Below are 27,231 nucleotides of genomic sequence, written 5' to 3'. Positions count from 1 at the left end.
AGGAGAGGTGCTCCAGCCCTCGGATCATCTTTGTGGCATGGTACTAGGGAGATGAAGGGCTTGGAGCACCTGCCAGACCAGATGAGGTAGAGAGAGCTGGGGCCGCTCAGCCTGGAGAAGAGATGACCCGGGGGGGTTACCCATGTGTGCGAACCCCTGTCGGGGGTGTAGTGCAGACAGAGCCAGGCCCTTCTCAGCGGCGCCCGGCGACAGGACCAGAGGCGATGGGCGCAAACTGAGCTAGCAGAGGTCTCCATCTTCTGGGGCACTCCAAGGCGGTCGGCAAGGCCCACAGCCCCCCCGCTCCGGACAGGGGGCTGCTACACGACCCCACCTCCTGCAGCCCCGCCGCCGTCTAGGAGGGGCCGGCCCAGCCCGCACCCGCGCACGGCCCCCCCTCCCCGCCGGGCGGAGCCGCGCGGGGCCGGGCCGGGCTGCGGGGGCGCTGCCGAGCCGAGCCGAGCCGCGCCGGGCGGAGCCGAGCCGCGCCGGGCCGGGCCGAGCCGAGCCGAGCCGAGCCGGGCCAGGCCGGGCAGTGCCGTGCCGTGCCGTGCCGTGCCCGCCATGGCCATCGCGCACATCGCCACCGAGTACGTCTTCTCCGACTTCCTGCTGAAGGAGCCGCCGGAGACGCGCTACAAGGGGCTGCGGCTGGAGCTGGCGCTGGACAAGATCGTCACCTGCATCGCCGTGGGGCTGCCGCTGCTCCTCATCTCCCTCGCCTTCGCCCAGGAGGTCTCCATCGGTAACCGGCCTCCTCCGACAGTTTCCCCCCGCCCCGGGCACCGGCACCTCTCGCGGCGAACAAAGGGCTCGGCGGGGCGGGGGTCGCCGGCGGGGGGGGGGGGGGTCGCGGGAAGCGCTCTGTGGGGGCTGTGCTTCCAGCTCCCGGGAGGGGTTTCCACTCGGGGGTAGGGCGAAAGGCACCTTTGGGCCATGGGGAGTGCGCAAGAGGGAGAGCAGCTCTCCCGGGGAGCATCCCCAGGAGCAGGCGGTGTGTTGCCCGGGTGTGCAGGGCATCTCGGCTGGCCTTCCCCATGCCCTCCTCCTCCTCGGGGCATTCCCTAACCCCTGTCGTTCTCGTAACACCTCCTAAGCAAGAGCCCGGTCAGCTCAGCAGCTGCCCCTTCTCCCGTGGCTCTGGTTAAGGGGCCGTGCCGCTCTTTGTGTCCCAGCGCTGCTCAGCCTCGAGCGTGGGGGACCCGCTGAGCTGTGCCCGGGGACCTGCCCGTGGTCTCCCGGTTCCCGGCCCTCGGAGTGTGTTTGCCATAAGATCTCGCTGGCATTCAGCAGCTGTCAGGGAGAGGTGCCAAGGAAAAGGGGTCTCAGACCTCTGCGTTTGGGCTGCGGGTGGCTCGGTGGCGTGTCGAGGCCGGTCACCTGCTCCTCGGGGAGGGGCGGTGGAAGCGCTCGCCAAAGCTTCCCCCGGCTCTGCTGCCCTTCTGCAGCTGTGCCAGGTCAGCCCCTGGGGTGACTCGGTGGATGAAGCTTTATAGGAGAAGGGCCGAGTTTCCTGATGGAAGCTAGCGTTTTTTCTCCCCGTCTCCAAGTTGCAGAAGTGCTTGTGCAGCAGCCAGCCCTTTTCAGAGTCTGAAACGACGAGGAGATGTTTAAATCCAAATGATGAGAGCTTGTAACTTGAGGGCTCACTTACAAAATCTGTTTGCTTGTAAGAAATGCTCTGCATTTAAATAGTACTGTATGAATGAAGATTTCAAAGGTAAATAAACAGCACTGTATGTTTTGAGACAGGGGTGAGTCACTGGACTTCGACCCTTTCAGAAATAGTTTGATTTCCTGCGTGTACCTGTTTTATTGTCATTCAGTGTTGTACACCTGAGACACATCGTCTATAGGTTTGAATCCAGTGAATGTGGAGAGAGCGGAAGCTGGAATGGGACTGTGAATTAGTCGTGAATCTGTGCAAAAACATCATAAACAGCATTGATAGGATACCAAGCTGCTTAGGAGATAAGATGCCCCAGACTGCTGTATTTACATCTAGCTACACACCTATTGCAATAGATGTGGTTTTGACCCAAAGCATTGTGGCCTGCAATAACCATGCAGAGGACTCAAGGACAACCAGGCTGGGAATGCCAACACCAAATCTGAGCCCTGTGGCAGCTCTGCTCAATCAGAGACTCGATGGATACAGCAGTATTTCTGTAATCTAACCTGCTACTTTTAGTTTTAAATTTGCTACTGATAAGTGCACACTTCTTCCTCTTAAAGCAATCAAAAAGACGGCTTGCATTTCCACATACTAGCTCATATATGGACCCCTTAGTTCTTCCTTCTGCTTGTCCTCTAAAAGCTCTGGATCCAGGTTGAAAGAGTGCCTGTGTATGAAGGTCTCTTATGAGCTCTACAGAAGTATTTCTTTCATTTTCCTTCCTTGCATAAAGCTACAACACACAGTTGAATGGCACAGTTTGGTAAAGTGTGCCTTTCTTTCAGAGGACTTAGGTTTTCGTCTTTGCTATTCAAACATTTGGGCCTCAGTGCACGCTATATAGAACATGTTTCAGTATTAAACTAATTCAGATTGAATCTGTGACTGCAGTAGATTAATAAAGCAGGAATTAAAATGCATGCTACATCTTGCATATGCTTTATTTCAGTTATAATCCCGAGAGACTGTTAGAAGAAAACGTGGGGTTTAAAAACAAGCTCTTCCATTTGAAAAATAAACATGAAAATAAGTAGGAGAAATACACCAGGCCTCTGGTGGGAGTGAAACTGCACCACGTGGTTTCCATACAGAAAGTGATACTATATCAGCCGAGCTCCTATTACAGGTGTCACCTATTTCCTGCAGAGTCCTTGCGGCTTAGCAGGCTGGCTGCTTACGGGAGCCCCCGAAGCTGTTTCCATTAAGGCATTTTTAGGGGATAGGGAGGGCCTTGGGGGCTGGATATACTCGGTTCTGTGAGCAATATAGTTCAGCCAGTGATAAAATAGGAAGCAAAGATTGGTTTCAAATGCTTCCTGGTGTAATTGTGCTTTGAAAAAGCTCAGGAGTGCTAAAATGAGAGAAAATGGTAGGGTCTGTTGTAGGTCTGAAGAAAAGCAACTCGGAATCAGAAGTGATTGTGAAAGTGGTATGTGAGTCACAGCGTGGAAATATCTCTGCCTCTGGGTACAAACATTGAACACCCTTTCCAAAAATGAACGCTCGGCTCCTATTTCTGTCGGGATAATTGCATTTTTCCCACCTAAAATTCCCTTGGCACCTCCATCTATCACCTTCCCTTCCCACCCTGCTTTCCTGCTTCATTGCAGTGCCATGTCAGGTAACTGCAATTTTCCTCCTACATGCGGTTCCTGTTGTGCAAAATGATTAAAATGTTTGCGGAGGCCACAGAGGTTTTCTGAAGCCACTGAGTAACTTTTAGTTTTGATAAAAGTTTCAGGACATATAAATGCGATTCCAGTTGGGTATCACAGAGGATTTCTCTGCCAGAGGCTTGGAAAACACAGCTGCCGTGCTTGGGCAGCGGGCACTGCTGAAACTCCCGGGGTTGGTGCCTGCACTGCCCGTTGGCATCCTTCAGGGGCAGGAGGAGAACTAATCTAAGCTTATTCTTGGTTATGTTCTAGAAACTCATGGTCAGCTGCAGGTTTGTGATGATTTTAGGCTGGTTCTGGTAGTGCTTAGTTGTGATTGAGCTGTTCTCTGCCAGCCCTGCGAAGCTTTGCCGCTTGAAATCCTGCACCTGTTATCTCTTTACAGCTAGGCCTTGTTTTATACAGTTTTATATAATTTTATACTGAGAATTTGAAAATGCAAATAACAATAGGATTGTGAGGATTGTGTTGTGTGTCCTTATATTTCTTATGTTGTGGCCTTATATTATTACCCTATATTATTTAGCAGTTCTTAAGGTAAATACATTACGGGTGGTCAGGTAGTACAGTAACAGAAACTATATAAATAGGGCTAAATCACCCATCCCTCTTAGAAAAAAGAAAAAAGAAAAAAAGAAAAAAAAGAAAAGATAGGGGCACCCTCAGCAACATATGAACCACAGAATCAGTAGAAGTTTATTTGTGTCATTTTCCCATGGCCATGTTTTTAATAAGAGTAGCTTTGAGCCGGGATTGAGATTCCAGTATTTAAACTCTGTGTGTATATGTTATGAGATATGCTTTCTCCTTGTAAACAACTTAGCTGAGAACACAGATACTTATGACCAAGGCACTGCTTGTCTCAGGATGCTGCAGCTCTAAGCAGGTACGGTCAGCTTAGCAGTGAGGAGATCGAAACAAGCTGCTTGATTTTGGCAGAGGCTTGTTTCCAGATTAGTTCTGGGAAAAATATCAGTGCCTGGCTTGGGCTGCAGCTGAAGGAAAAGCTGATGTGTGAGCTGTCCACTCGACATCAAATATTTGCATCTTTTCGCATAGGAAGGTGATTGGGAATTGTTCATACGTGCTTATGCCCAGCAACTGCTTGTCACCAAACGATGTTGTTTGACCTTCCCTACAGAGCAGCTTTCGGGCACCGCTGGGCAGCGGGCAGCCTGTGCCGGCTGTGTCCACCATGGCTTTGTGTGCGAGGTGATGGCTGGGAAGGGAGATGAGGAGGGAGGGAGGGAGCTGGAGAGGGGAAAAGAAGGGAATCTTGTGGTGGCCACCAAAGCAGTCCTTACTACATGTTCAGTTTGAGTGTTGGTTGTGCATGGCTCATACATAGTTGGTATAGAACCACAGAATCATACAATGGTTTGGGTTGGAAGGGACCTTGAAGATCATCTAGTTCCAACCCCCCTGCCATGGGCAGGGACACCTTGCATTAGACTAGGTTGCTGAAAGCCTCATCCAACCTGGCCTTGAACACTGCCAGGGATGGGCATTCACAACTTCTCTGGACAACCTTTTCCAGTGCTACACCACCCTCAGAGTGAAGAATTTCTTCCTTATATCTGATTGAAATCTACCTTCTTCCAGTTTAAAGCCATTGCCCTTTGTCCTATCACTACATGCCCTTGTAAAAAGCCCCTTTCCAGCCTTCTTGTAGGCCCCCTTTAAGCACTGGAAAGCTGCTATAAGATCACCCAGGAGCCTTCTCCAGGCTGAATAGCCCCAACTCTCTCAGCCTGTCTTCATAGCTCCAGCCCTTGGATCATCTTCATGGCCCTCCTCTGGACCCACTCCAACAGCTCTGTGTCCTTCTTATGTTGGGGACTCCAGAGCTGAATGCAGTACTGCAGGTGGGGTCTCATGAGAGCAGAGTAGAGGGGCAGAATCACCTCCCTCAACCTGCTGGCCACGCTTCAATTAATCCTCTTATTTTAGCATCTCTGTTTGCTTTATGATATAAGAAAACATCTTGGAAACCTTCCCAGGACACAGAAACCATCATGTATCAAGTAAAGACTCCTAAGAGACTGGTACAATCAGCATGAAGTCCTGGCAAGGGCTACTGGCTTGTCAGTTGTGGCAGGATGCTGGGTTAGGAAGGGCCTGGCCATGGACCAACCCACGGCATCTGCACGAATCTGTCAAAATGAAGATTTGCTGCACTAAAATAGTCTTATTTCCCTCTGATGTATCTTATCATGCTGGAGAGTGCTCAAAGGTGGGAAGGTGGAGCCTTGCCCTATGCTCTACGCACCACAGGGTTAATGTCCCCTTTGAGCACTTTGGACTTTCCCAGTGGTGACAATCCTTGCTTGCCCTGCTCAATTTCCACCTAATTTCTGGGAGAGTTTTTTCCCCAATTTGTTTGTTTTGGTTCCCATCCCCCCAGCTGGCTGCCTGTGGGATTTAAGGTGCTTTGACCAGCAGAAAACGCAGGATGAAGGGTGCTAGTGGGGATCTCTGGGTGCTATATCTCAACAGCTTCTGTGGGTGCCACAGAGACAGCAGTGCCCATCTGCAGCATCCCTTATTGCACGGCCAGCTGAGCCTGTGTCTCTCTATGCAGGTTAATCATGTTTGTCAAACAGTCGTGACAATCAAATGTATAGAAAGGAAAAGAAAACACCAATTGTGAGACTAAATCACTATGAATATACAAAAAAAATAGTCCAAACTCTTGAATTAGGCTCTTTTCCTCTCCTCCTACCCCATTGCTGGCCCTCCCTGCTGATGTCCTTCTCCCTTCACGTTCACAAGTTGTTGGGGAGGCTTTTGGGAAATGATCCTGTCTTGTGACTTCCGTAAGGACTGGGGGCTAAAGTTAAGAGCTGGGTGTAATTAGGCCAAAGACTATTAATGTGGCAGCTGGTGGTGGAGAGCTTGAAAAACATCTCCAGTGGTGCTGAGGCAGGCTGTATGCTAATAGTTGACATTTGCCCATCTTGCAACTAGTTCAGCAGGGTGCTCTGAAACCCGGGACATGGGTGGTAGGACAGAGTCAACAAGTGTGCAAATAGCATCAGTCTGGAGCAGCTGGACAAACTGTGGACTTTGAAGCATCTTTCATTAGCGGTGCAGACCCTGGAGAAGAGCAGCGTACGCTGTGCTGCTCTTTGGCGTATAAGGAGCGCTCAGTAAATAGCAGAAGTTCCCAGCGTCAGGAGTGGGTCTGCCTGGGAGCCAGGACAAATGCCTAAAAACATTTGCTTTAATGTCAAGCCTGAGTTGTCTTTGGGTGAACGTCTTCAGCTGTCAATGAGGAGATTTTTTTCTATTTAACTTCTGCACAGCCAGGTTTACATTTCCTACGGAAATGATGGTAAGCTGCTTTTGGTGCCAGAATTAATTTTAAAAGCATCATGGCCCTCTGGTGCTGCCTGAGATTTGGGGTACCATCAGTGTTGACAGTGGAGCCAGATGGTCATCACCACTGTTTTGAGGTGTTTCTCCTTCAGGTAAAGAGAACCTTTTTTTTGTCTTCCTTAAATCTCACTGGTGGGAATTTCATTCAGAAGTATTTTCCCATAAATCAAAAAACCTATTGCTCTGAAGGCAACACTTGTTAAGCACGCACTTGTTTTCCCACTGCATGACTTTGAGACTTCTCTGAGGGATGACTGACAGCCCTGTGGAGAGAGAAGGATACTTGCTGGCTTCTCTGACCCACTCCACTTAAACATTGCATCACCTGAGCTTACTCCATTGCCAAAGTAAACCTCGGCAAACAGGTTCTTTTCTTCAGTGCGCCCATTTGTGTCTCTCCAAACCTCCTTCTTAAACATAGTGGCTATTCTGTTTCACCCAACCTGCCACTTTGATCCATGAGAAGCATCCATAAATCTAATAAAATCATTCCTCCTGATCTGCTCTTAATGCCTGTGTGTACACCCACGCATACAGTTACTTCTTTGGCATGCATTGGGACATCTTTTTTTCATATTTTTAAAATCTTTTTTAATGTTGGGGTGCAGGATGTGCATCAGGTGGTGCCTGGCAGTCTGTACGTTATGGATGTGTGTCTTGATTTTCTTGTTTGTGGTTTTTTCTTCAGTGGCTGCTCACGTGGATATTTCTTGCTAGATAAGATCAGGTGTTTGGATGTGGTGGCTAGTTCATTTTGCCTCGTGGAGAATTATAGCAGTAATGAATGGCTAGGTTTTCATCCAAGCTTATGCAAATCTTTTCCCAGTGATTGCAGTGTATTAGAAACCAAATAATTACTTACTGAAGGTTTAATCTTGTCAACTACAACCACCCGATCCTGGTTCAGGAAAAATAGTTCAGCATATGATTAACATTGATTCTTGGAAGTACCCTCCGTTAGCTGTAGTTTCTTAGATGTGTAAGTCAGAAGGGGGATGTTGTGCTGCTAGGAAGAACGCCAGTCCAGCTTGCCGGTTTTGTGCTCTCTCTGGTAAGGGGTACAGGCAGAGGGTGCTGAGCCCTCTGCTCGTCCTGCCTTGCACCCCAGGAAAGCAGTCAGATACTGAACGAGGACTCTTCTTCAGATTTGAGATATTCCTTGAGATTCTGGGAGTTTCTTTTGGTAGGTAGGTTTCCTTTTTTGGAAAGCATCTACAGGGGCAGTAGGGAAGGAATCGCCAAAGTGATTTGCATCCTACTTGTTCAGCATTGACAGCAACATTTCTGCCTCCATTTAGGCAAAAGCAGCTGGAGTAGGCCCAATGCTCAACTCTGAGAAGTCCCAGCCAGGACTGGGACATCTACTTTTACACGCCTGATGATGAATCCTTCCCAAATGAGCTCACAAGACTTAGGCAAAGTGAATGAAAAGGTGTTACCGAGGCACAAGACCTCCACATGCAGGCAGCCCCATGCTGTGCAGGAGCTGCAGAGGAGCCAGCTGCAGAAGAAATGGGTTCTCCTGGTACAGACATGGAGGAGATAGCTGGGGGCTTGTTAGCAGAGCGCACACGAAGACATGCCGGGGCCGGGTGGGGTGACCGCTCACTGTGCTGCTCACTGGCTGCCGTGACTCAGGCTTGTACCCTGCGCTTGGTCGCATGCCTGCAAGTAATTCCTGCTGTCAGCAGCCAGCTCTGTTGGATAATCTTGGCACACTTGTAAAAGTGACGTTTCATCATACATGGCTGCACGCCTATTGCTGCCTAAAGTGCCTGTAGGTCTTTTGACTGGTCTTTTTTTAGGGCAACCATAGTAAGTGGCATTTTTTTTCCCCTCATGTTTTTTCGTGGAAGTGTAAGTCAAATCCCCATCGCTGCCCCTCCAAAGTTGATTTAGTATGAGGGAATGATTAAAAAAAAAAGCACGTTGCCAAGTGTAATGATAACTTGGCCAAAGACTGTTGTTGCAACTGCTGGACAAATACGGTCATTTATTATTCCTCAACCTTCTCGCTGTGTATTTTATCTCCCTCTTGTTGTTATGGGCTTCGCTGCTGCTTTTCTTTTTCCCTTTCTATTACTTGTGGGAGCAAAGGACAGGGAAAGACTTCATGCCACCGAGCCAGGAGGCTGTTCCTTTGATAGCAGAGGACTATTAACCTTTCGTAAACTAGCCTTGTGCACGCATGTGTGCGCAGTGGGTCTGTAGAAGGCATTTGGCCCTTTGCCTAATTTCTCCTCTAGTAAAACCCACAGATTTTCTTTTTTGCTTCCTCTAGAATAGCCCAACATAAAGTAAATTATCTGTAAAGATTTATTGCTATTGCTCCTTTGAAGGGGAGAGGGAAGGAAAAAAAGATGAAAAATTGTGATCATTTTCAGATGCATTTAATAATCTGTGTTCTGTGTAGGTTATGTACAAAACCAACCTCTCCATTTAAGCCTTAATTTACCTTAATTTACATTAATGTAATTTACATTAACAAGTGTTTACAACCAAGACTGCGGTAAGCTAATTAAGAACCAGTGCAATAACTGGAATGTCCCCAGGTTCTGCATGATGTCAAGCTTTATCTCCTTGGCTCCCAAGTCAAGTTGCCAAAGGTTTCCCATGTCCCTGCCAAAACCTTGGGGCTCAGCAGAGCCAGATTCACTGCTCTGCTGCACCACTGGCATTGCTGTAGCAATTCTGGAATGAAGTTATGCACATAACTCTTTGGAGAAGGAGATTGATTGCCTTTTTCCTCACAGATTTAAACACTCCATGACTTTCAGTGATTTCCCACCCGTTAACCAGAACGAACACGTGGAATGTGTTTCTTGTTGCAGATAGATACACAGATATGAGTACGAGAAAGGATCTTTCTGAACATTCCTATTGCTTGCCTTTTGAAAGTGCCACTTGTTTGCTGCATCATGCCGGGCACAGCTGGCAGCAGGAGGTTCGTTAAGTGATGAGAGCAGAGCATGAATGGTCCCTGCCCAGGGGAGAACAGACACTCCGATGGCCTGCTCTTTTTATTTATTTTTTCTTTTTCTGCAGTATGTTATTTCTTGAGCTTCCACAGCTAATGGAAATTCTCTGGAAAGCAGAAACTCCCAGAGCTTTGGGAGAGTGCAAGTGCTTCCCTGGTGCCGACTTTGCTAAATCACGAGCTCTGGTCTGATAAATAGTAATTTGTTTTCCATAAGGGAGGCTTGTGACAGGTCAAACCATGTCCTTATGATACTACAGCCTTAGAAATAATTATAGTAGTGACTAATAAAGAAAGGCTTTTATTCATAACGCTCCTTGACTATGCTACATTGTAAAAATGCTGTACAAGTTACAAGGCGAATGCCGTCAGCTACTGTTACAAAAGAAGTACTTACTCTCTGAAAACTAAGCCAGAAAAAAGGCACAATGAATGATACACTCTTTTATGAAATACTTATTCCCATAAAGCACACAGCGATGCCGTTAGCACTAAGTTTAATGAATATATTAAGAAAAAAAGTAGCGATATTCCCCCTTCTTGCTATTTGGTACTGGTGTATTGGAGGTTGCCCTTGGAAGAGGGATGTTCATGGAAGAGCCATCTCCACTTTGTGTAATCATTTGGTGAAACAGATATCATTCTAGCAGCCTTCCAGTACTTAAAGAGGTCTTACAAGAAAGCTGGAGAGGGACTTTGTACAAGCTTGTGTAGTGATAGAACACAGGACAATGGCTTCAAGCTGAAAGAGGGGAGATTTTGATTAGGTGTAAGGAAGAAATTCTTCACTCTGAGAGTGGTGAGGCACTGGAACAGGTTGTCCAGAGAAGTTGTGGATGCCTCATCCCTGGCAGTGTTCAAGGCCAGGCTGGATAGGGCTTTAGCAACCTGATCTAGTGGAGGGTGTCCCTGCATATGGCAGGGAGGCTGGAACTAGATGATCTTTAAGGTTTCTTCCAATCCAAACCGTTTTATGATTCTCTGATCTTGTTTCAACATTTATGAACGCCTGCTGGAAATGTCTGGGGTTTTTGCATTCCCTCTCAAAGCTTCAGAAAGAAAATCAAACCCCCTTATCCTGTTGTGCTAGCTTCGTTCTGAGGACGCACTGATACTCCACATCTAATAACCACTCTTCCTCATTGAAATGTGCTGCGGGAAATCTCATCTGGTACCTGTAGCTGGTTAGAGCAGAATTTGACCCTAAGGCTGTGGCTGGCTAAAGAGCTGCTCTTGCTGTCAGTTAGTGCCCTGATCTTAATTTGAAACTTCCGAGCAACTGGAGAGGCACTGGGAATGAATGAGGATGGTGGTGATATGCCTGATCCTGGGCACAGCACGTCACTGCACTGGTGAGGAGGGATCTGGCACCCTTCGGAGGTGGCTGGGGGACACTCTTGCTCTGCTGGAAGTTGCAGGAGGAAAGCCCTGTTTTCACACGTATAGCTTGAACCCCTCAAAACTCAAGCACAGTCTCAGAGGCAGAAGAAGTGGCAGCATTCTGGGCCAAACTTGCCCTTGCACAACTGCAAGGACTGCCGGGCTGCGGGAGTGGAGTGTGAGGTCCTGTTTCTATAAACGTGTAAGCTGTAGGCTCCGCGTGTGGGAAATGAAGCAGCACGATAGTACGTGACGGTACTGTTTTGTTGGGAAACCAGCCTTATCGGATGATGCTTTGTGGTGGTTCCCCTTTAGCCAACCTAAGTCAAGTGTAAGAGAGAGAGAGAGGTCTTGGAGGTCATGTTACCCCCCTCAAACTTATGAAAATAGGCCTAAAAGACAGGTGCTTCTAATATGCTGTCTCAACCCTTAGGAGACATCAGAATGTCTCTGTGGGAGTTTAAGCCTTTGAGTGCAGTGAGAACTCAGTGACTCCTGTCCCTGCAGAGCTGCTGTGGTTTCCATTCGATAACCTAATAGCTTTGGATACTGTGAAATCCTGAGTGTCAGCTTTCCTTCCTAAACTTGACTTCTGGATTTTTTTAACCTTCTGAGGACATGATAACTTTTACTTTTGTTTTCCCAGGTGCTCAGATAAGCTGTTTTGCACCCAGCTCCTTCTCCTGGCGACAAGCTGCTTATGTGGACTCCTACTGCTGGGCAGCCGTGCAGCAGAAGCAACCATCCCAGAACAACTCACAAAACATTCCCCTGTGGCTGCATAAAGTACGTACAGATCTCCTTCTCCCGGAAAAATTGTCCCTATTGCCTTTGCTTTGCTTTTCTTGCTCCTCTGCTTTAGTCCTTGGCTTTGACTTGGCTTTCTATTTTTAGAGAGAATGTTTTCTTTCTCTAACTTCCAAAAAGGGTAGTACTAGAGAAGGTATTTTCTGCTTTTAAATGAAGGGTCTGTCATGCTGTAATAACAAATATCATCAGTTATCTGACATGAGAGTAATGTTAATGTTGCTGTGTTTCCCTGGAGCTGAGTGCCTCACCTGGCTTTAGTCAGGAACTATTTTAAAGCCAGGATACCGGACACAACAACTGCCCTAACGCTTGTATCAGAAGCTTATTTTAGGAAAACAGGGTAGTAAAAACATTTAGTATTTTTATTGTATTACACTTGGCCAATTTTGTGTGGAGAGAAACTCATGGCAGATAGGCATTTTAGGAGAGATGAAATCCATCACTGGTACCAATGGGTTTAAACCCTGTCTCCGTGTGCTCTTCTGAGCTTCTTCAGGCTGCTCCCCTGCAAAGCATGAGCAGGCTTTCACTGCTCTGGGTAAAGCAGCGTCATACTGAATGCACAGGAAGAGACTGATTTTATGGGTAAAAAGTGCAGTAGGTACTAAGATACTTGAGCTGGCTCAAAGCAGTTAGGCGAGCTTTGGCAGGAGTTACAAACTCTGAGTGCATGCCGTGAGCTCCAACGCCTGGAGCTGACCCAGGTCGAGAGACAGCGTCACCCTGCTCAGGCAGTGCTGGTGCTGAAGTAGGAAATGCTGTTGGGGCTCTCCAAATTTGGAGTGTTGTATGCTGCCTTCTCCAGCCCTTCTGTTACTTGTCCCAGCAAACAACCCCGCCGGCACCCAGCAGTGGAGGACAACCTGGTGTTAGAGGGAGCTCAGGTCTGGGACCTGCAGCTCCTGTATTTCTGTGTTTTTCTGGTGTATCCCGTACCTCAGCTTTTATTATCCAGTCAGCTGGTGGTGTCTTCTCTGAAGGACTATTCAGGGCTGTCTCTGATGCATTTGCTGGCTCAGATCTCCAACTGAAAGGGTTTATTAATTGCCTTCTCCAGTTAGCTCCACTCATAAACTTGCATTTCATGAGTATTAAAGCCAGACTTGTTGATTTCTAGCCTGAACTCTTGAATTAGGGCTCCACTTGACTTCAGCCAGACCTTCTACAGAGGCCAGCTGAAGCTGCTGGGACACCTCACAACGCAGGCAGCTTGCAAGGGTAGAAACTTCACCTGCGGATCTGGATACGTTGCAGCCCCTCTCTCTTGAGGGAACTAGTTCTCATTACCCGATCTCTTTTTGTTGAAGTTTATGCCATAGTCACCTGCTGATAGCTGTAAGTCTCCTAATTTGCCAGCCATGACTAATAGCTTAAGTAGTCATAGAATCATAGAATCATAGAATCATAGAATGGTTTGGGTTGGAAGGGACCTCAAAGATCATCTAGTTCCAACCCCCCTGCCATGGGCAGGGACACCCTCCACTACATCAGGTTGCTCAAAGCCTCATCCAACCCGGCCTTAAACACCTCCAGGGTTGGGGCATCCACAACTCCTCTGGGCAACCTGTTTCAGTGCCTCACCACCCTCAGAGTGAAAAATTTCTTTCTTATATCTAACCTGAATCTGCCCTCTTTCAGTTTAAATCCATTGCCCCTTGTCCTATCACTACACGCCCTTGTAAAAAGTCCCTCTCCAGCTTTCCTGTAGACCCCCTTTAGGTACTGTCCTTCCTATGTTCTTAGTTTAAGATTTCCTCCTCTTTGTCAGTAGAAAAAAAAAAACAAACAAGAAAAATACTTACATGGTTGAGTCCTCTGACAAGACCCGTCTTCAAGACCCGTCTTCAGGTTTATCATTGATGAAACTTAGTCTAGTTGGGCTCTTCTGCTGTCTCTGTTTTCTTCGAGGGTTTTCCATTCAGGCTTAATTCCCTCAAGAGGTTTTTTGTCTTTATCTGAAGTGTCAGAACAGAGATATTAATTTCTAAAGGTGAGTGGTAAATAGAGACAGACAGTGGTAATGTGGGATGGAAGAGTCATGTTTTTGCTCCCTCTGTGCACATAGTTTGCTTCTTGTCTCTAAAGATGAGTGCTCCACCTAACAACTTATTTTGATAAAACTTAGCTTGATCCTCAAGTGGAACAGAAACAAGCTTTTGGCCATTGTGAGTGAGCAGTCCTTGTAGTCCAGGGGAAGAAGAGACTGCACTGCGAAGCCTTTTTAATCCATAGTGCACAGAGAAAGTTTTCAAGTTTGTATGCTGTGTCAAAACAAAGTAAGTAACAGGTGAGGTAAAAAAGGTCATGTATGGTTTGAGATTCACTTTCAGATCTGGAAGCAGGATAGTATCTCAACCACATGACAACTTTCAGAATGATGAGTCATTTATAGCTCACGTTTCTGCCCTGAAAACCAATGGAATATCTTCCACTGACTCAAAGAGGAATAGGATTGAATCCAGAAGGAGCTTAATACCTTTGCTTCTGGAAAGGTGTCGTTGCTGTCATTAGCCTGTTTGAGGGCCAGTGTTTACTTAGACTCTTCGTGGTGCCATATAGAAATTTGGAGCTGAAGAAGCAGACATTTCACTATGATCTTATTTTTAATGAGAAATATTTTCATCTGAAGTGAGTGAAGACACTTCAGTGCTTCCTTCTTTGTGGACTACTGTATGCCAGTGAATTTTCTCAAAGCTGTAATTCAGACCTGTGCAGCTTATTTTACTTAAAGTTGCTGTCTGACCACTGTTAGGTATGCTGGAAGTCAGAATGCTTGCAGTCACTCTAATAGTGTTTGCCCAGAGGAAGTAAGGACTGAAGATGCAGTAAAATTAGAAAACTGTTGTTTTCTAAATGTTGCTAAAGTGATTCTCATCTTCTGCCAGCCATCTTTATCCAGACCTTGGCAAGCTCTCTGTAAATTAGGTCCTTGAAAATGCCTTTTGGGTATAGCTTGGCAGCTATGTTTTCTTTGAATGATGAAAGCATATTTGAGCTTATGAAGTTTTTAAAATGCCGCTTTAACTGGATCTTAGCAGATTTGAAGATGGGGATGTTATATAATAGACTATTTTGTGGTTTAGTCAACACTACTTCTTCTACAGCCGTGCGTACATTCTGGTTGAACAGTTAGCTGGTTTCTAACAAATTAACTTAAATGGACTGATGTCTTCAAAGCTTATTTCCCTGGCCTCCCAATAAACAATGAAATGTCATGAGAATGTCAGAAATTAATTTTGATATTTGTAGTGCTAGCACCGTATGGGTATTTATCAGTGTGAAGCTACATGCGTGCATCGGGAGCTGAAATGTAGTGAGACTGGTTCATGCCATTCTGAGTATTTATCTGAATGCAGATGTTCATGAATTCGGGTAAGACACAATTGTTTTGGAAAATATACATTCAGTTTGTGCAAGTAATCTTCATGAGAGGAACAAATGCTGGCATTTGAATAAATGGTCGTGACTTCAAGAGTTCAGTGTGTTAAATAGACATGAGATTTCAGACTGCATGTGCGCAGGTTATTTTTCTTCTCCATTCATAGTAGCTAGTATTGATTTAAAACTGCTTGACCTATTTATGGTCAAGAGCGTAAGAAATGTAAGAAAACAGCACACATCTATGAAGTGTAAGGACTTTAGTGTGCATAAATTATTTGCTGTGATGATAACCTTTATAACTGCTTTTGCAAGTGTAGACCACAAGACTGAAAACCATGTGTTGTGCTGAGATGGGGGATCATGGCTCTGCATCGTGACACTGCTGGACATCCTATTTCCTAAGCTTTCTCTGTCCAGAATGATTATAGCCGACCTGTCAGATCTGGTCCTCTTTTCATCTTTGACTGCCCTGTGGGATGTGTTAGTCTCAGAGTACAGCCATGAGATACAGAGAGGCACTAAATCTGCAGTTTTCATTTCAGTTACTTTTTGCAGAGCAGTGATTTTGAGCGCAGATGTCTTTAGCCTAGAGGGAGGAATCCTTCTCTGCACAGATTTCTGCTCAGATAAGGCTTGGATTTCAGTGCCTCAGCAGCAGCAGTTGACATGGGCTCTGGCAGTTTCTGATGTTGAGCTGTCAGAGATATCCTGCTCAGGTATAAGGTGCTCTTTATAGCCTGTAACGTATACAGAGCTCAAAAGCTTTTCAAGTGAAATGAATTGCAACAGTACAGAATGAGGGGCAGTTGCCCGACCTCTTGGCTTCCTAGTGCTCTGCTTCCTTGGGAGCTTGCTGTCCCACTCAGCATGCCATCAGACTAAGTGACAAACAAGGCAGATGAACCTGCTTCCATAAGGTTCCATCAGGAACTGGAAGAGGTTGCCCACAGAAGTTGTAGATGCCCCATCCCTGGAAGTGTTCAAGGCCAGGTTGGATGAGGCTTTGGGCAACCTGGGTGTAGTGGAGAGTGTCCCTGCCCATGGCAGGGGGGTTGGAACTAGATGATCTTTAAGGTCCCTTCCAACCCAAACCATTCTATGATTCTATGATTCTGTGATCATCTTTACCTTTCAAGGCCTCAGCAATACTTAGCAGAAAACATATAGGAGACTCTAGTTTGAGTCCCTGGTGCATGCACTACTAGTTTTGTCTTTCTCATGCTGACTACTAATCATACAGTATCTATGCCTGGTACCTTCCAGACACTTGGATTAGCCTAGCTGAAGCTCTGCTACTCTGTTTTTGAGAGGCAAACTCGTTGAGTCTTTATCTGTCCTTTTCTCCTTGTAGCTGTGTGGAAATGAAGGCTCAGGGAGTCCAGGCTGAAGCACGGTATTATAGCCCTCAATGCACTTTCACTAATAAAGTTCAAAAAGGAGGATTTGCCACCATGGGATATTGTATCTATTCTAACGTATCTGTTGTAATCTGCTTTCAGAAGACCTTTCTTCGGTTATGCTCAATCTCACACCATCTGAAATCCAACGTTGTGAACTTGATGTTGAAAAGGAACTTGATAACTAGACAGCAGAGGAAAAACTGAGTTTTGCTTTTAGGACGGTATCTTTCGCTGGCATATCTTTGAGCATATATTTCTTGAAGTCAGAGACACTTCCTATTTAACGTACTACTGCAAACTATCCAAGACCGGAGTAGCATTTCCTCCTTGTGTATTCAGTGCCTTGGAAGCAAATATATAAACCATAAGAAGGGTGTATGGCACATGCTTATCCATGTTTGAATATCATGGATTCCTCTTCTTAAAATGGGAAGTCATTATGGGTGACTGTAAAATGCAGTCAGATGAGCTGCATAATCCGAGTCTGTTGCTCTGAAACCTAGGACTCGTGCCAGATGACTTTGCATTTTCACTTCTGCCTGGCGGTTCAAAGCCTTAGATTTTAATGATTCAAAACAATTTGCTAGTTATCTAAGCCTGCTGTTAACAAATAGAACAAGCCTATCTTTCGTTTTTAAAAAAGCCAGAATCCGAGAAGGATGGAGTCGCGCATCAAGTGCTGTGGAAGGGCTGACAAATATAGGCTTTTGTTTTCAAACAAAAAGAGCTGGGCTAATGATCACGCTGCTGCTCGGGGTTTGAGACCATTCAGAAAACAGCTGCATAATGTTTTCTCATGCTGCCATAAGCTGCAGCTTTGGGAGTGATGAGAGCCTGACAAGGGGAAGCCCAGTAAACTCTTGACAAATGTGTCTTTGCCCCAGTAGTGTTATGCTTCTGGGTGAAGAGGCAGTGGTGAAGGAGTCGGAGAGAGGAGGAGGTGCAAGGGAAGATGGCAGAGGCTGGTCTTTGTAAGACAACAGTCTGTAACGAGGCAGGGAGATGGGTGAGATTGGAGGAGGTCTGGGGCAGAGCAGCAAGGCTGATGCCACCGTGCTACACATGTGCAGAACATGCCCACAGAGACTTTTTCTAGGTATAAAGGAAGAGATGGAGACTGGGACAACAGAGGTTTTGGGCTGTGACTTCAGTGTGTCAACCACCTTGCCTCTTGCCACATGTGTAGGCCTCAGGGTAAAGAGATCTCGAGAACTAATCAGATGCTCTTGGTGGCGTTTCCAGTTTTGAGGATTATGAAGAAAGCTCATAAATCCGCTGACGCCTGTAAAATTTCAAATGAACGAGTGGTAAAGCCAAGTGGTATAAATAGATGTAGGAAGCTTTGGCCACTCCTTACTAAATCAAATGTTTCTTTGTTGTTTCCCTGCCTGGCACCAGTGGAAGAGTGCTAAGAAGTGTATGACACAGAAATAAGTGGAGTCAAACAGGCTTTGCAGTAATCTTACACAAGCTGGCATTTGTTAAGGCCTATGGAAAAGGTGTTGCAGCTTAGAGGAGGTTAGATAAGTTTAAGCTGTGTTCATAGATAGATAATACTGAATTCAGAGGACTGAAAGAGCCTAGCCATGAAACCATAAAGCTTTGGGTAGACAAGGCATCCAGAACTTTGACCTGGGAGACCCAGTGGCATTGTCCACAGAGATAAATATGAAGGGATGAAGGGCATTTGATTGAGCTGTTGGGTTGGAGTTGAGGAGATGTCTACAAAAACACGTTGGACACACCAGAGCTTTACATCTCATCCGGAAAGAATAGAACTGGAAAACAGCAGATGATCTGATATTATCTGCTGTGTACAGAGGGAATCATAGAATCATAGAATCAGAATGGTTTGGATTGGAAGGGACCTCAAAGATCATCTAGTTCCAACCCCCCTGCCATGGGCAGGGAAACCCTCCACTACACCAGGTTGCTCAAAGCCTCATCTAACCTGTCCTTGAAGAGGAAGAGAGGAGGCAGTGAATGCAGAGCTCTGTGTAGTTTCCATGGGCTGCTGGGGGAGGATCATGTGAAAGGTGAAGCAAGAAGAGCTGAGAGGCGACAACCACTAAGGACATGATTTTGAGAGAATGAGCTTGCTCAGTTCGGTCAAAAGCAGTTAGCACTTCAAAAAGAAGAGCAGCAGCCCACTTCAGGGCTGTCTTGGCTGCTGGCATGGGTAGGAGCTCTGGAGGGAAGAAATTTCTCATGGCTATAGACAATCCATTCTATGAGCACGGTTTAGTAGTGCAGATGATAGGTTGGCCAGGGAGGTTGCCCAGGGAGGTGGTTGAGTCCCCATCCCTGGATGTGTTTAAGAACAGGGTGGATGAACTACTTAGGGATATGGTTTAATGGGGATTAGGGACGGTTGGACTGGATGATCTCTAAGGTCTTTTCCAACCTAGAAATCTATGAAATCTATGAAATCTATGAAATCTATGAAATCTATGAAATCTATGAAGATAGTGTGGATTCAGTGGGAGTGCTGGGCAGATCAGCAGTCCTCAACAATTCCAGGAGATCAGAAGGAATCTCCTGGATCTCTCTGGCCTGTGAGGTCAGTCTGGTGCAGTGCTCGTTCCTTGCTGGTGTGGAAGAGCTACCTCTAGTGGGATGTACCCTAGAACTACAACCACCTCTGCTTTTGACTAGATTTCTGGAACTTGGTACTGGTTAGCCAGTTCCTGCAGAATTTCTGTTTCAGTTTTAAAGGTGAGAACTTCTGGAGGTTTTCGTGCTTGAGGGCTTACCTAGAGACTTAGAGCAATTTTGGCCGAGGTCAATTATGTTGCTACTGAGCAGAAACAGTTGAAGCATGAATTTATAAGAAGGGTTGTCTGGGAAAGCTGACCATTAAACACAGCAGTCTCTGTTTTCTGTGGCTATTTAGTGCTTTTCATGCCTTTGGCTTACTGTGTGTCCCAAAGTTCTGATGTGACTACTATCTGGAGAATGTGCGCATCCAGAATGATGGTTTGCAGTACAGTCTCCAGTTGCTGATGCAGTTCTTTTAAGAAGTCTGTTTTTATTTATGTGCTAATATGTCTTATGCATTCCCAGTATTAATAATAACATAGGGTTTTGCTTTAAGGGTAGGTGATATTAGAAGCAGTTTTCCTGGATAAAATGTTCAATAATATCAAATTATTTATTTTGTGCATACAAAACTTTAATCTCCCTTGATTAATACAAATGCAAGTTAACATGTTAATATTTGTTCCAGATTCTTATCTCGTTAAATATCTACAAATGTAAGTGGAGCTGTTCCACTTGCACTGGTTAATGACTTCAGTCCAACTTTCCTCTAAAATCCTCCATTGGCTTTTTCAATGAAAGTGCCCCTGTGCGTAGCTGTAACATTTAAGATGCTTTAAATCTCTTTCAAATCTGTTCACCACAACTAATTTAAAATTCCATAGGAATTGAGGCTGGGTTTGAGTTAAGTGTGCTTAATGTCAAAAATTGAATATAATGAATTAGAGATTAGCCAAATTTGCAGTACATTTTTTCAAGTAACTTTGTCTAACTAGGTCTTACGTCGTGTGTCTGTAAGGGTAATGTTATGTATGAATGTACGCCTGGAATATAATGTCACAGTAATCAGAAAGTGCCTTCTTTCCAGCAGCTGGAGGGAATTAGAGATTTTATCTCATGGTAAAAAACTCCTACTTGTCGATGACTATAAGAAAGACTTCAACCTTTTGTATTTTATACCTGCTTCAGACCTTTCCCTAAGCAATGGAGACCACGTAAGGGCTGACTTCTCAGCGCTGCATTAACACTAGATAACTACTCCACTTAGGAGTTATCTAAAAATATTTAAATACCCTTAAATATTACAACCATAGTTACATCCTTTACCATCTGTGTATGTCAGGCACTCTGAACAGACATGTCTTTGCAGGCAGATGCAGCTCTATGAATGGTCTATTCATTAACCTCCTGACAGCTAATGGAGAGCAGGAGAGATTTTGCCAGCGTTTGGAGCATTTTAGTTGCTATAAACAGTGGTGACACATTTGGAAGGAAGAGTTGGGTGACACTATACTCTTCTTCCAGTCACTGTCTCTGATAGCTGCTTTGGTTGCCTTTGCTATTTGTGGTTAATGCTGCCTCTCTCAATTTCAGCTCCATCAGTGCAGTTCTGAATATGCAATGGAAATGTTACCAGGATCATGGTAACTTTATTCTGGTTTGTTTGGGGGTTTTTTGCAAAGCTCTAAGCAGTAGCAGGGTGACTGGAGCTGTCTGAAAAGAGAATTTGCTTCCCTGCCTATCCCAAATAGCCACAAAAGTGAGTTTTACAAAAAGCATTTAAATAAAAATATAGGGAATTTAATAGGCTTATAGGGAATTTAATGGACTTATAAGGAATAGTGGTGACTGGCTGACATTTTATGTACAGGTAGAACCTAATCTGAATTTTTTCTCCCTTCAGTTCTTCCCATACATCCTTCTGCTCGTCGCCATCCTGCTATATCTACCGTGTTTGTTCTGGCGCTTCACTGCAGCACCTCACCTTTCTTCAGACTTGAAATTTATTATGGAAGAACTTGACAAAGCCTATAACAGAGCAATCAAAGCTGCTAATAGCATCCGCAGCGGAGACCCCAGGGACCCTACTGACTTGGTTCCAACTGTTAATGAGAACTTGACACAGAGGTGAGATGCTGGAGCTTCGCTTTCTTTGCTCTTTCCCTTAAGCTCTTAGCAGATGTAGCACTTGCACTCTCTTAGAAGTTTATTGCACAGGTTTGAATGTTGACCTGACACACTTTTAGATTTGTTTCAAAGCAAGGAGACATCTGAAATCATTACTGTGGGCACTTGGAGCTGGAACTTAAAACTTTCTTTTTTTGAAGAAAACATTTGATGAGCTTTTCAGATTACTAATTATCTGAGATGTCCTGATTTCATAGGATCATAGAATGGTTTGGGTTAGAAGGACCTTAAAGATCATCTAGTTCCAACCCCCCTGTCATGGGCAGGGACACCTTGCACTAGATCAGGTTGCTCAAAGCCTCATCCAACCTGGCCTTGAACACTTCCAGGGATGGGACATCCACAACTTCTGTGGGCAACCTGTTCCAACCTGTTTATCACCCTCAGAGTGAAGAATTTCTTCCTTATATCTAATCGAAATCTCCCCTCTTTCGGTTTAAAGCCATTGCCGCTTGTCCTATCACTCCATGCCCTTGTCAAAAGCCCCTCTCCAGCTTTCTTTAGTTGTAACAGATGTTAATTAGTTTTACCCACCACAGCATAAGAAAACCTCAGTTCTTAATGTTCTCGACAGTCCTTTGTGTGCAGTAAGCAAAGTCTGTTACTTGTCATCTCCTGTCCTTTCAGATCCAGGTCCACAAAGCTTCTGTTTAAAGAAAAAAAACCACCAAAACCGAAACTGCCTCTCTGATCAAATTGGTGCCCTCTTCTAACCAGATCCAATTTCTCCTGCATCCTAGGTCAGGGTGCCTGTTTGTTGTTGCGTGTGGGGGTACAAGCAATGCCATGAGGACTTAGGTCTGTCCTTAGAATGTGGAGTTAGGTCTTGATAAGTAAATAGACTTCCAGTGCGTTATTGCCAAACAAATGCTTGGGAAGTCTGCTTTCCCTCGTGGATTTGCTTACTATACCTGGTTCGTACTGGAAAAGAACAAAAATATTTTTTTACTGCAAGGGCAATAGTTTTTTTTCCATTTTCCAACTCTTTTTCCAACTTTGAGCCCTTTTGTCTCTTAAGTGGCTTTTCTGTATGAGAGCATCAATGTTCTTTATTTATCTGCTATTCTGTTGGTTTTTTATTGACTTCTATAAAACTACCCTTGGTTTACCCCAAGAAGAGGGAATCAAATCTTGTGTCTATTATAGAGTACTAGGTTTCTTTGAAATTTGAGGTAGGTGAATGCTGCAGCATCTGATCTATGTGATTTGTTTTTTTTCTCTCTCTCTTTCAGTTTGTGGGAAATATCTGAAAGCCACTTTAAATACCCAATTGTGGAGCAGTACCTGAAGACGAAGAAGAATTCCAAATGCTTAATAATTAAATACATTATCTGCCGTTTACTCACGCTAGTAATTATTTTCATTGCATGCCTCTACCTGGGCTACTACATTAGCCTCTCCTCTTTGAGTGATGAGTTTCTCTGCACTATTAAAACTGGGATCTTAAAGAACGACACAACTGTTCCAGAAGTGGTTCAGTGCAAGCTTATTGCTGTTGGTGTCTTCAAGGTACTCAGCTATATCAACCTGATAGTCTATCTCCTAGTGATGCCGCTGGTAGTGTATGCGATGTTTGTTCCATGGAGGTGGAATTCGGGTATTCTCAAAGTGTATGAAATCCTGCCAACTTTCGATGTTCTGAAACTTAAGTCAAAGTGTTTTGATGACTTAAGCCTTTACCTCCTCTTTCTTGAGGAAAACGTGAGTGAACTGAAATCATTTAAATGCCTCAAAGTGCTGGAGAACATTGCAGTTTCTGAGAAGTTTGATGTCATGCAACTTTTGGTAAACCTTGGTACTATTAAGACAGATACGGTAGATGGGAAGCCAGGGACAGCTGTGTTGGAGAAGCCTGAAGAAACAACTACAGAAGAGCTGTCAAAAAATGCAACAGAGCTACAAGGTAAGGTGACTTGCTCTTTCTTTAAAAAGAAAAATCGAAGAAAGAAACACTGCAAAAACACCACATCCAAATGTGCTGCTATAGAGAGATAAAGAACCCATTAAACCAAAAATTCTTTTGTGCAAAACAAAGCAGGTTTCATCTAGATGTGTATTCCTACCAAAAACATTTTAATATATTCTACAAGAAAATGGGCTTGCTTAGACCTTGCTATGTTGTCTGCAGTATAACTGCTATAACGTCACAAATGTGTCAGAAAATTGTGGTGTTGCAAGTCAGTGGAACAGGCTGGACACTGAAGTGTCCGTGAAGTTGGTGGTCCTTGCTGACATCTCTGCTCCAGCAGTAAGAGGCTTCAGTTGTCTGAACTTAACTCCTGAAGACCACCTGCACAGTAGAGGAGGACTAGATTGGTCTACAGTAGCTTGTGCTTGAAGAAGCTCCAGTGAGAAAGCTGGTGTTTTCAGACATTTGTTTTTCAGAGATTAGCTCAAAAGAGTACTAACTGCTGCTTCTGCTTTTCATTCAGGCTTTGGCAGAAATCTCAGATGAGCGTTTCTGATGCTCAGAAATGCTGCTGGCAGAGGAACAGAAAATGACAAAAGAAAGGAAGTGGGACTGAGGCCAGTGAACCTGCTGCTCTTCCTTCTTACACAGAGAGAAAGGAAGATTGACTGTAAAGTGGTCTGAATCAGTCTGGATTGGTGCAGCTGTTGTCTGAATATTCCCACCAGTTTTCAGACATGATCTGCTTTGAGCAATCGCTGTTATATGAAATGTAGCCTTAGATTCTGTGTTAAAAAGTGTGGCATAGCTTAAACGTGATTCCAGTTCCCTCCTCAAGTGCAAAATTAGAGAAGAGGAGCCAAATATCCAGGGACAGGCATAAAAGGATGGAAAAGCTTTCTTGCCATGTGAACATGGCCACTGTCATAGCTATCCCTGCAGAAGCAGCAGGACACCAGTGCCTACATCCCCTGAATGAAGGAGTTCAAACTCTGTGGGCTGCTTCCTCACAAAGTCTTTCACTCATGGAAGCGAAGGTGCTTTAAACATTTAGCAACTGACCTGAGTAGTCGAGCCCAATGCTGTGGGCAAGTTGAACTGTTTCAAAGGCAGAAACAAAAATAAATCTACTTTCCCTTCAGAAAGCTGTGCCCTGTGCTTAAAAAAAAGAAGCAGCAGCACCCAGAAGGTAACTGTTCCTCTGTACTTTGGACAAGAGGTTCTGGTAGGCTGAGGTTTGGAGGTGAAGTCAATTTATACAACAGGAGAATTCAGATCAAACAAGCAGAATTATTTTCAAACTAGGAGAAGCACTTCTGGCAGCTAACTTCAGTACAGCAGTTTGGAGTAATTCTGAGAGAAAATAGTTTTCCTTTTAAATGTGTCCCTTTTTGAAATTACAAGTGGGTGGGTTTTGATAGGAGAATTTTGAGAGCTCAAGGTGGAGATCTCTGCTCAAGGAGCTGAAAAAGCTAATAGAAAATCTGACTCATTTTTTTCTGAAAGCAGAACTTTTGAGACTGTTTTCATCTCCCAAAACCACTTCAAAGATGTATTTTCCTCCAGAGCAGAACAAACTCATGCTTGGAGCTCTATTAAATGCATTGCAGAAAGAACCTGCCATTTCATGACCAGCTCTGGCTGGTTCAACCCTCTCCTTCTGCCTGGGTGCTGCTGCAGACTTCACCTCCCAGCAGCAAAGCTTCACCTGTGGCTCGTCTTTTCTCCTGTCGCCAGTAGCAACAGCGTGTTTTAATAAGCAACTGTGTTGACCAACCAGTGGTAGCTGCTGACTCTGGACTGTAAGGGTAGGAAGGGCTGCAGGGCACCCTGCTGCTGGGTTCCACATCTGGACAGTGCAGGGGTGGCTGGGAACCACTCAGCAGCTCCAGCACGGCACAGGACAGCCTGCCTTGTCTTGGTGGCACTTCCTTTGTGAAGGAGAATGTGTTGAGTGGTGTGATGGCCCCTTTCGCTTCTAAAAGTTTACTTTCTCTTTAGTTTTGACAGACCGTGACGCAAGTGGCAACATGAGTCCGAGAGAAGATAAAAAACTTCGCCAGAGACTTATTGATTCTTCGTGCTGATGCTTCTCCACCACAGTGGGCAGGAGCTCCATACTGCAGGAGGCTTCTCCTCCACCTTCACTGTGCTCAACGCAGGGTGCTGCTCTTTGAACACAACTGTCTCAGTAGCCTGACAGTTCCTCAGAGGCCAAACTCTTTTACAGACTACTTGTTGTATAACAACCAGCATTCATGTACCTGAAAAAGCATGTTGTAGACTTTCATTATTTATTTAAAAAAAAAAAAACAACACCACACGCAAGGAACAACAGGAACAAAAATTTCCTATCACGAGTATCAAGTGACATGCACTGAATGCAACTGAAACTGGGAGCAGGAAAGAGCTAACACTATACTGTACAGGGATGGGAAACAACCCTGTGGATATCAAAAGGAGATGGCCACGTTGCATTCTGAAAAGTTGCTCTGCTGGGAGCAGCTGTCTCAGTTCTGGGATTTAAGTGAGGCGTCTGGGGGCTCCCTGCCCTAGAAAAGGGATTTTTGGAGTCTGGGTTTTTCTTAATGAGTCTGATTAATCTGTGTAGCAGGTGGTGGCAGGCCACTGTTATTGGCTGTGTCTTCACAGGAAAAATAGAGGTTGCCCTGTTCAGCCTGAGATGTTTTGGTTAGTGACGTCTGGGATTCATTTACTCAGCACTGATGGAAGAGAAACTACAAACAGGCTTAGTATAAAGGGTACTGTAATGTTAGGGATTTTGAATTTTCTATGTATTCATAAATTGATAATGTCTTAACACTTTTTTTTACGAAATGTAATGATATGTGAGCTAAACTTTCGGTTAATTTCTATTTCTCAGTCGTTTTCGTCTTAGTGACTAACAAACCTGCCTTGGAGTTTGGACTGAAAAATCAATGAAGATGGTTCCATTTTTGAAATGGTTCGTAGAAGTTATTTTGTGACATTTGTACGTGTGGAAATTGTTTCAACATGTTTGTAGTATCGAACACAATATCAGTTGTGCTGTCTTCCAAAACCCACTTGAGAAAAGTCTTATTTGTACTACAGTAGCCCCTGAGTGCCTCAGCAGAGGCCAGCACCTGATAAGCGAAGTGAGGTAGATGTAAATACGTTGAAAGGTTGTTCTCCCTGCACATCCTGTGACTTCATTTTAATTGAAGATACGATGCTGAAGTGGGTTGGAACGGAAAGACGGGGAAGCGGCTGTAAATTGGAAAACTGTCCTGTTTTGTTATTGTACTCTTTGGAGGGGTTAGTGTTCAGCTTTAATATCGTTGTCCCCCTGCCCAGGATCTCTACCTTCAGTTAACATTAAAATTACTTTTGCCTTGAATTTTAGATACAAGGTGAGGTGGGTGGGGGTTTAGCACCACAATGGCAGTGTGTCTCTTTCACAAATGTTGTATGCTCACTTGTGTTTCCATATTGTCCATGTACCTGAAATGGTTTGCCTGTCACTTCCTCCAAGTTGTCTTTTTAGATATAGTACCACCGCTTTTATAGCTAGGTAGGACTTCCATTTTCCAGGTGATCCATGTCACCTGCTGTTGTGTTCTTGACTGTTGGCATTCTCTGTATGGATGGGGATGAGGAGGAAAAAGAAAAAATTCCTGTTACCACCTTTCCACGGAACGATCTGTGTGCTGCAGCTGATTTCAAAGAGATAGTGCACCTACTTGAATTTGGCAGCTGTTGTTAAACAAGCGGATCCCTAAGTGCTGCTGTACGGTACTTTGGACTAGTATTACAAGAACTCTATGGTCATTATATGGCTTTCAGCTAAGACAAGCCTTATTTAAAAGAAAGTCTTTAAAGCCATAGTATTATGCTACCTCTGCACAGGACAGTAGCACAGCTGTGATTCTCATGTCTGC

General features: G+C 45.0%; 1 protein-coding gene across 1 annotated transcript; it reads left to right on the top strand.

Annotated features, from left to right (window-relative positions):
- Positions 1–425: 425 nt before the first annotated feature.
- Positions 426–25,398, top strand: PANX1 (pannexin 1). Its single transcript, XM_086614108.1, has 6 exons — positions 426–523; positions 558–745; positions 11,733–11,872; positions 21,119–21,342; positions 22,635–23,305; positions 25,313–25,398. Exons 2-6 carry the CDS (start codon positions 565–567, stop codon positions 25,396–25,398), a joined length of 1,302 nt encoding a protein of 433 aa, XP_086470234.1. The 5' UTR covers positions 426–523; positions 558–564.
- Positions 25,399–27,231: the final 1,833 nt, after the last annotated feature.

This window comes from Tauraco erythrolophus, chromosome 1 (genome assembly GCF_009769465.1).
Source record: "Tauraco erythrolophus isolate bTauEry1 chromosome 1, bTauEry1.pri, whole genome shotgun sequence".
NCBI lineage: Eukaryota > Metazoa > Chordata > Aves > Musophagiformes > Musophagidae > Tauraco > Tauraco erythrolophus.
The sequence above is the reverse complement of the archived record's forward strand: the minus strand, read 5'-3'. Positions and strand labels throughout refer to the sequence as shown.

Bases quoted from the DNA above. Each gene is read 5' to 3' on its own strand.
- PANX1 (XM_086614108.1), top strand. From the start codon at position 565: ATGGCCATCGCGCACATCGCCACCGAGTACGTCTTCTCCGACTTCCTG. The intron at 746-11,732 runs GTAACCGGCCTC...TTGTTTTCCCAG, and splicing joins CGCCCAGGAGGTCTCCATCG to GTGCTCAGATAAGCTGTTTT. The intron at 23,306-25,312 runs GTAAGGTGACTT...CTTTCTCTTTAG, and splicing joins AAATGCAACAGAGCTACAAG to TTTTGACAGACCGTGACGCA.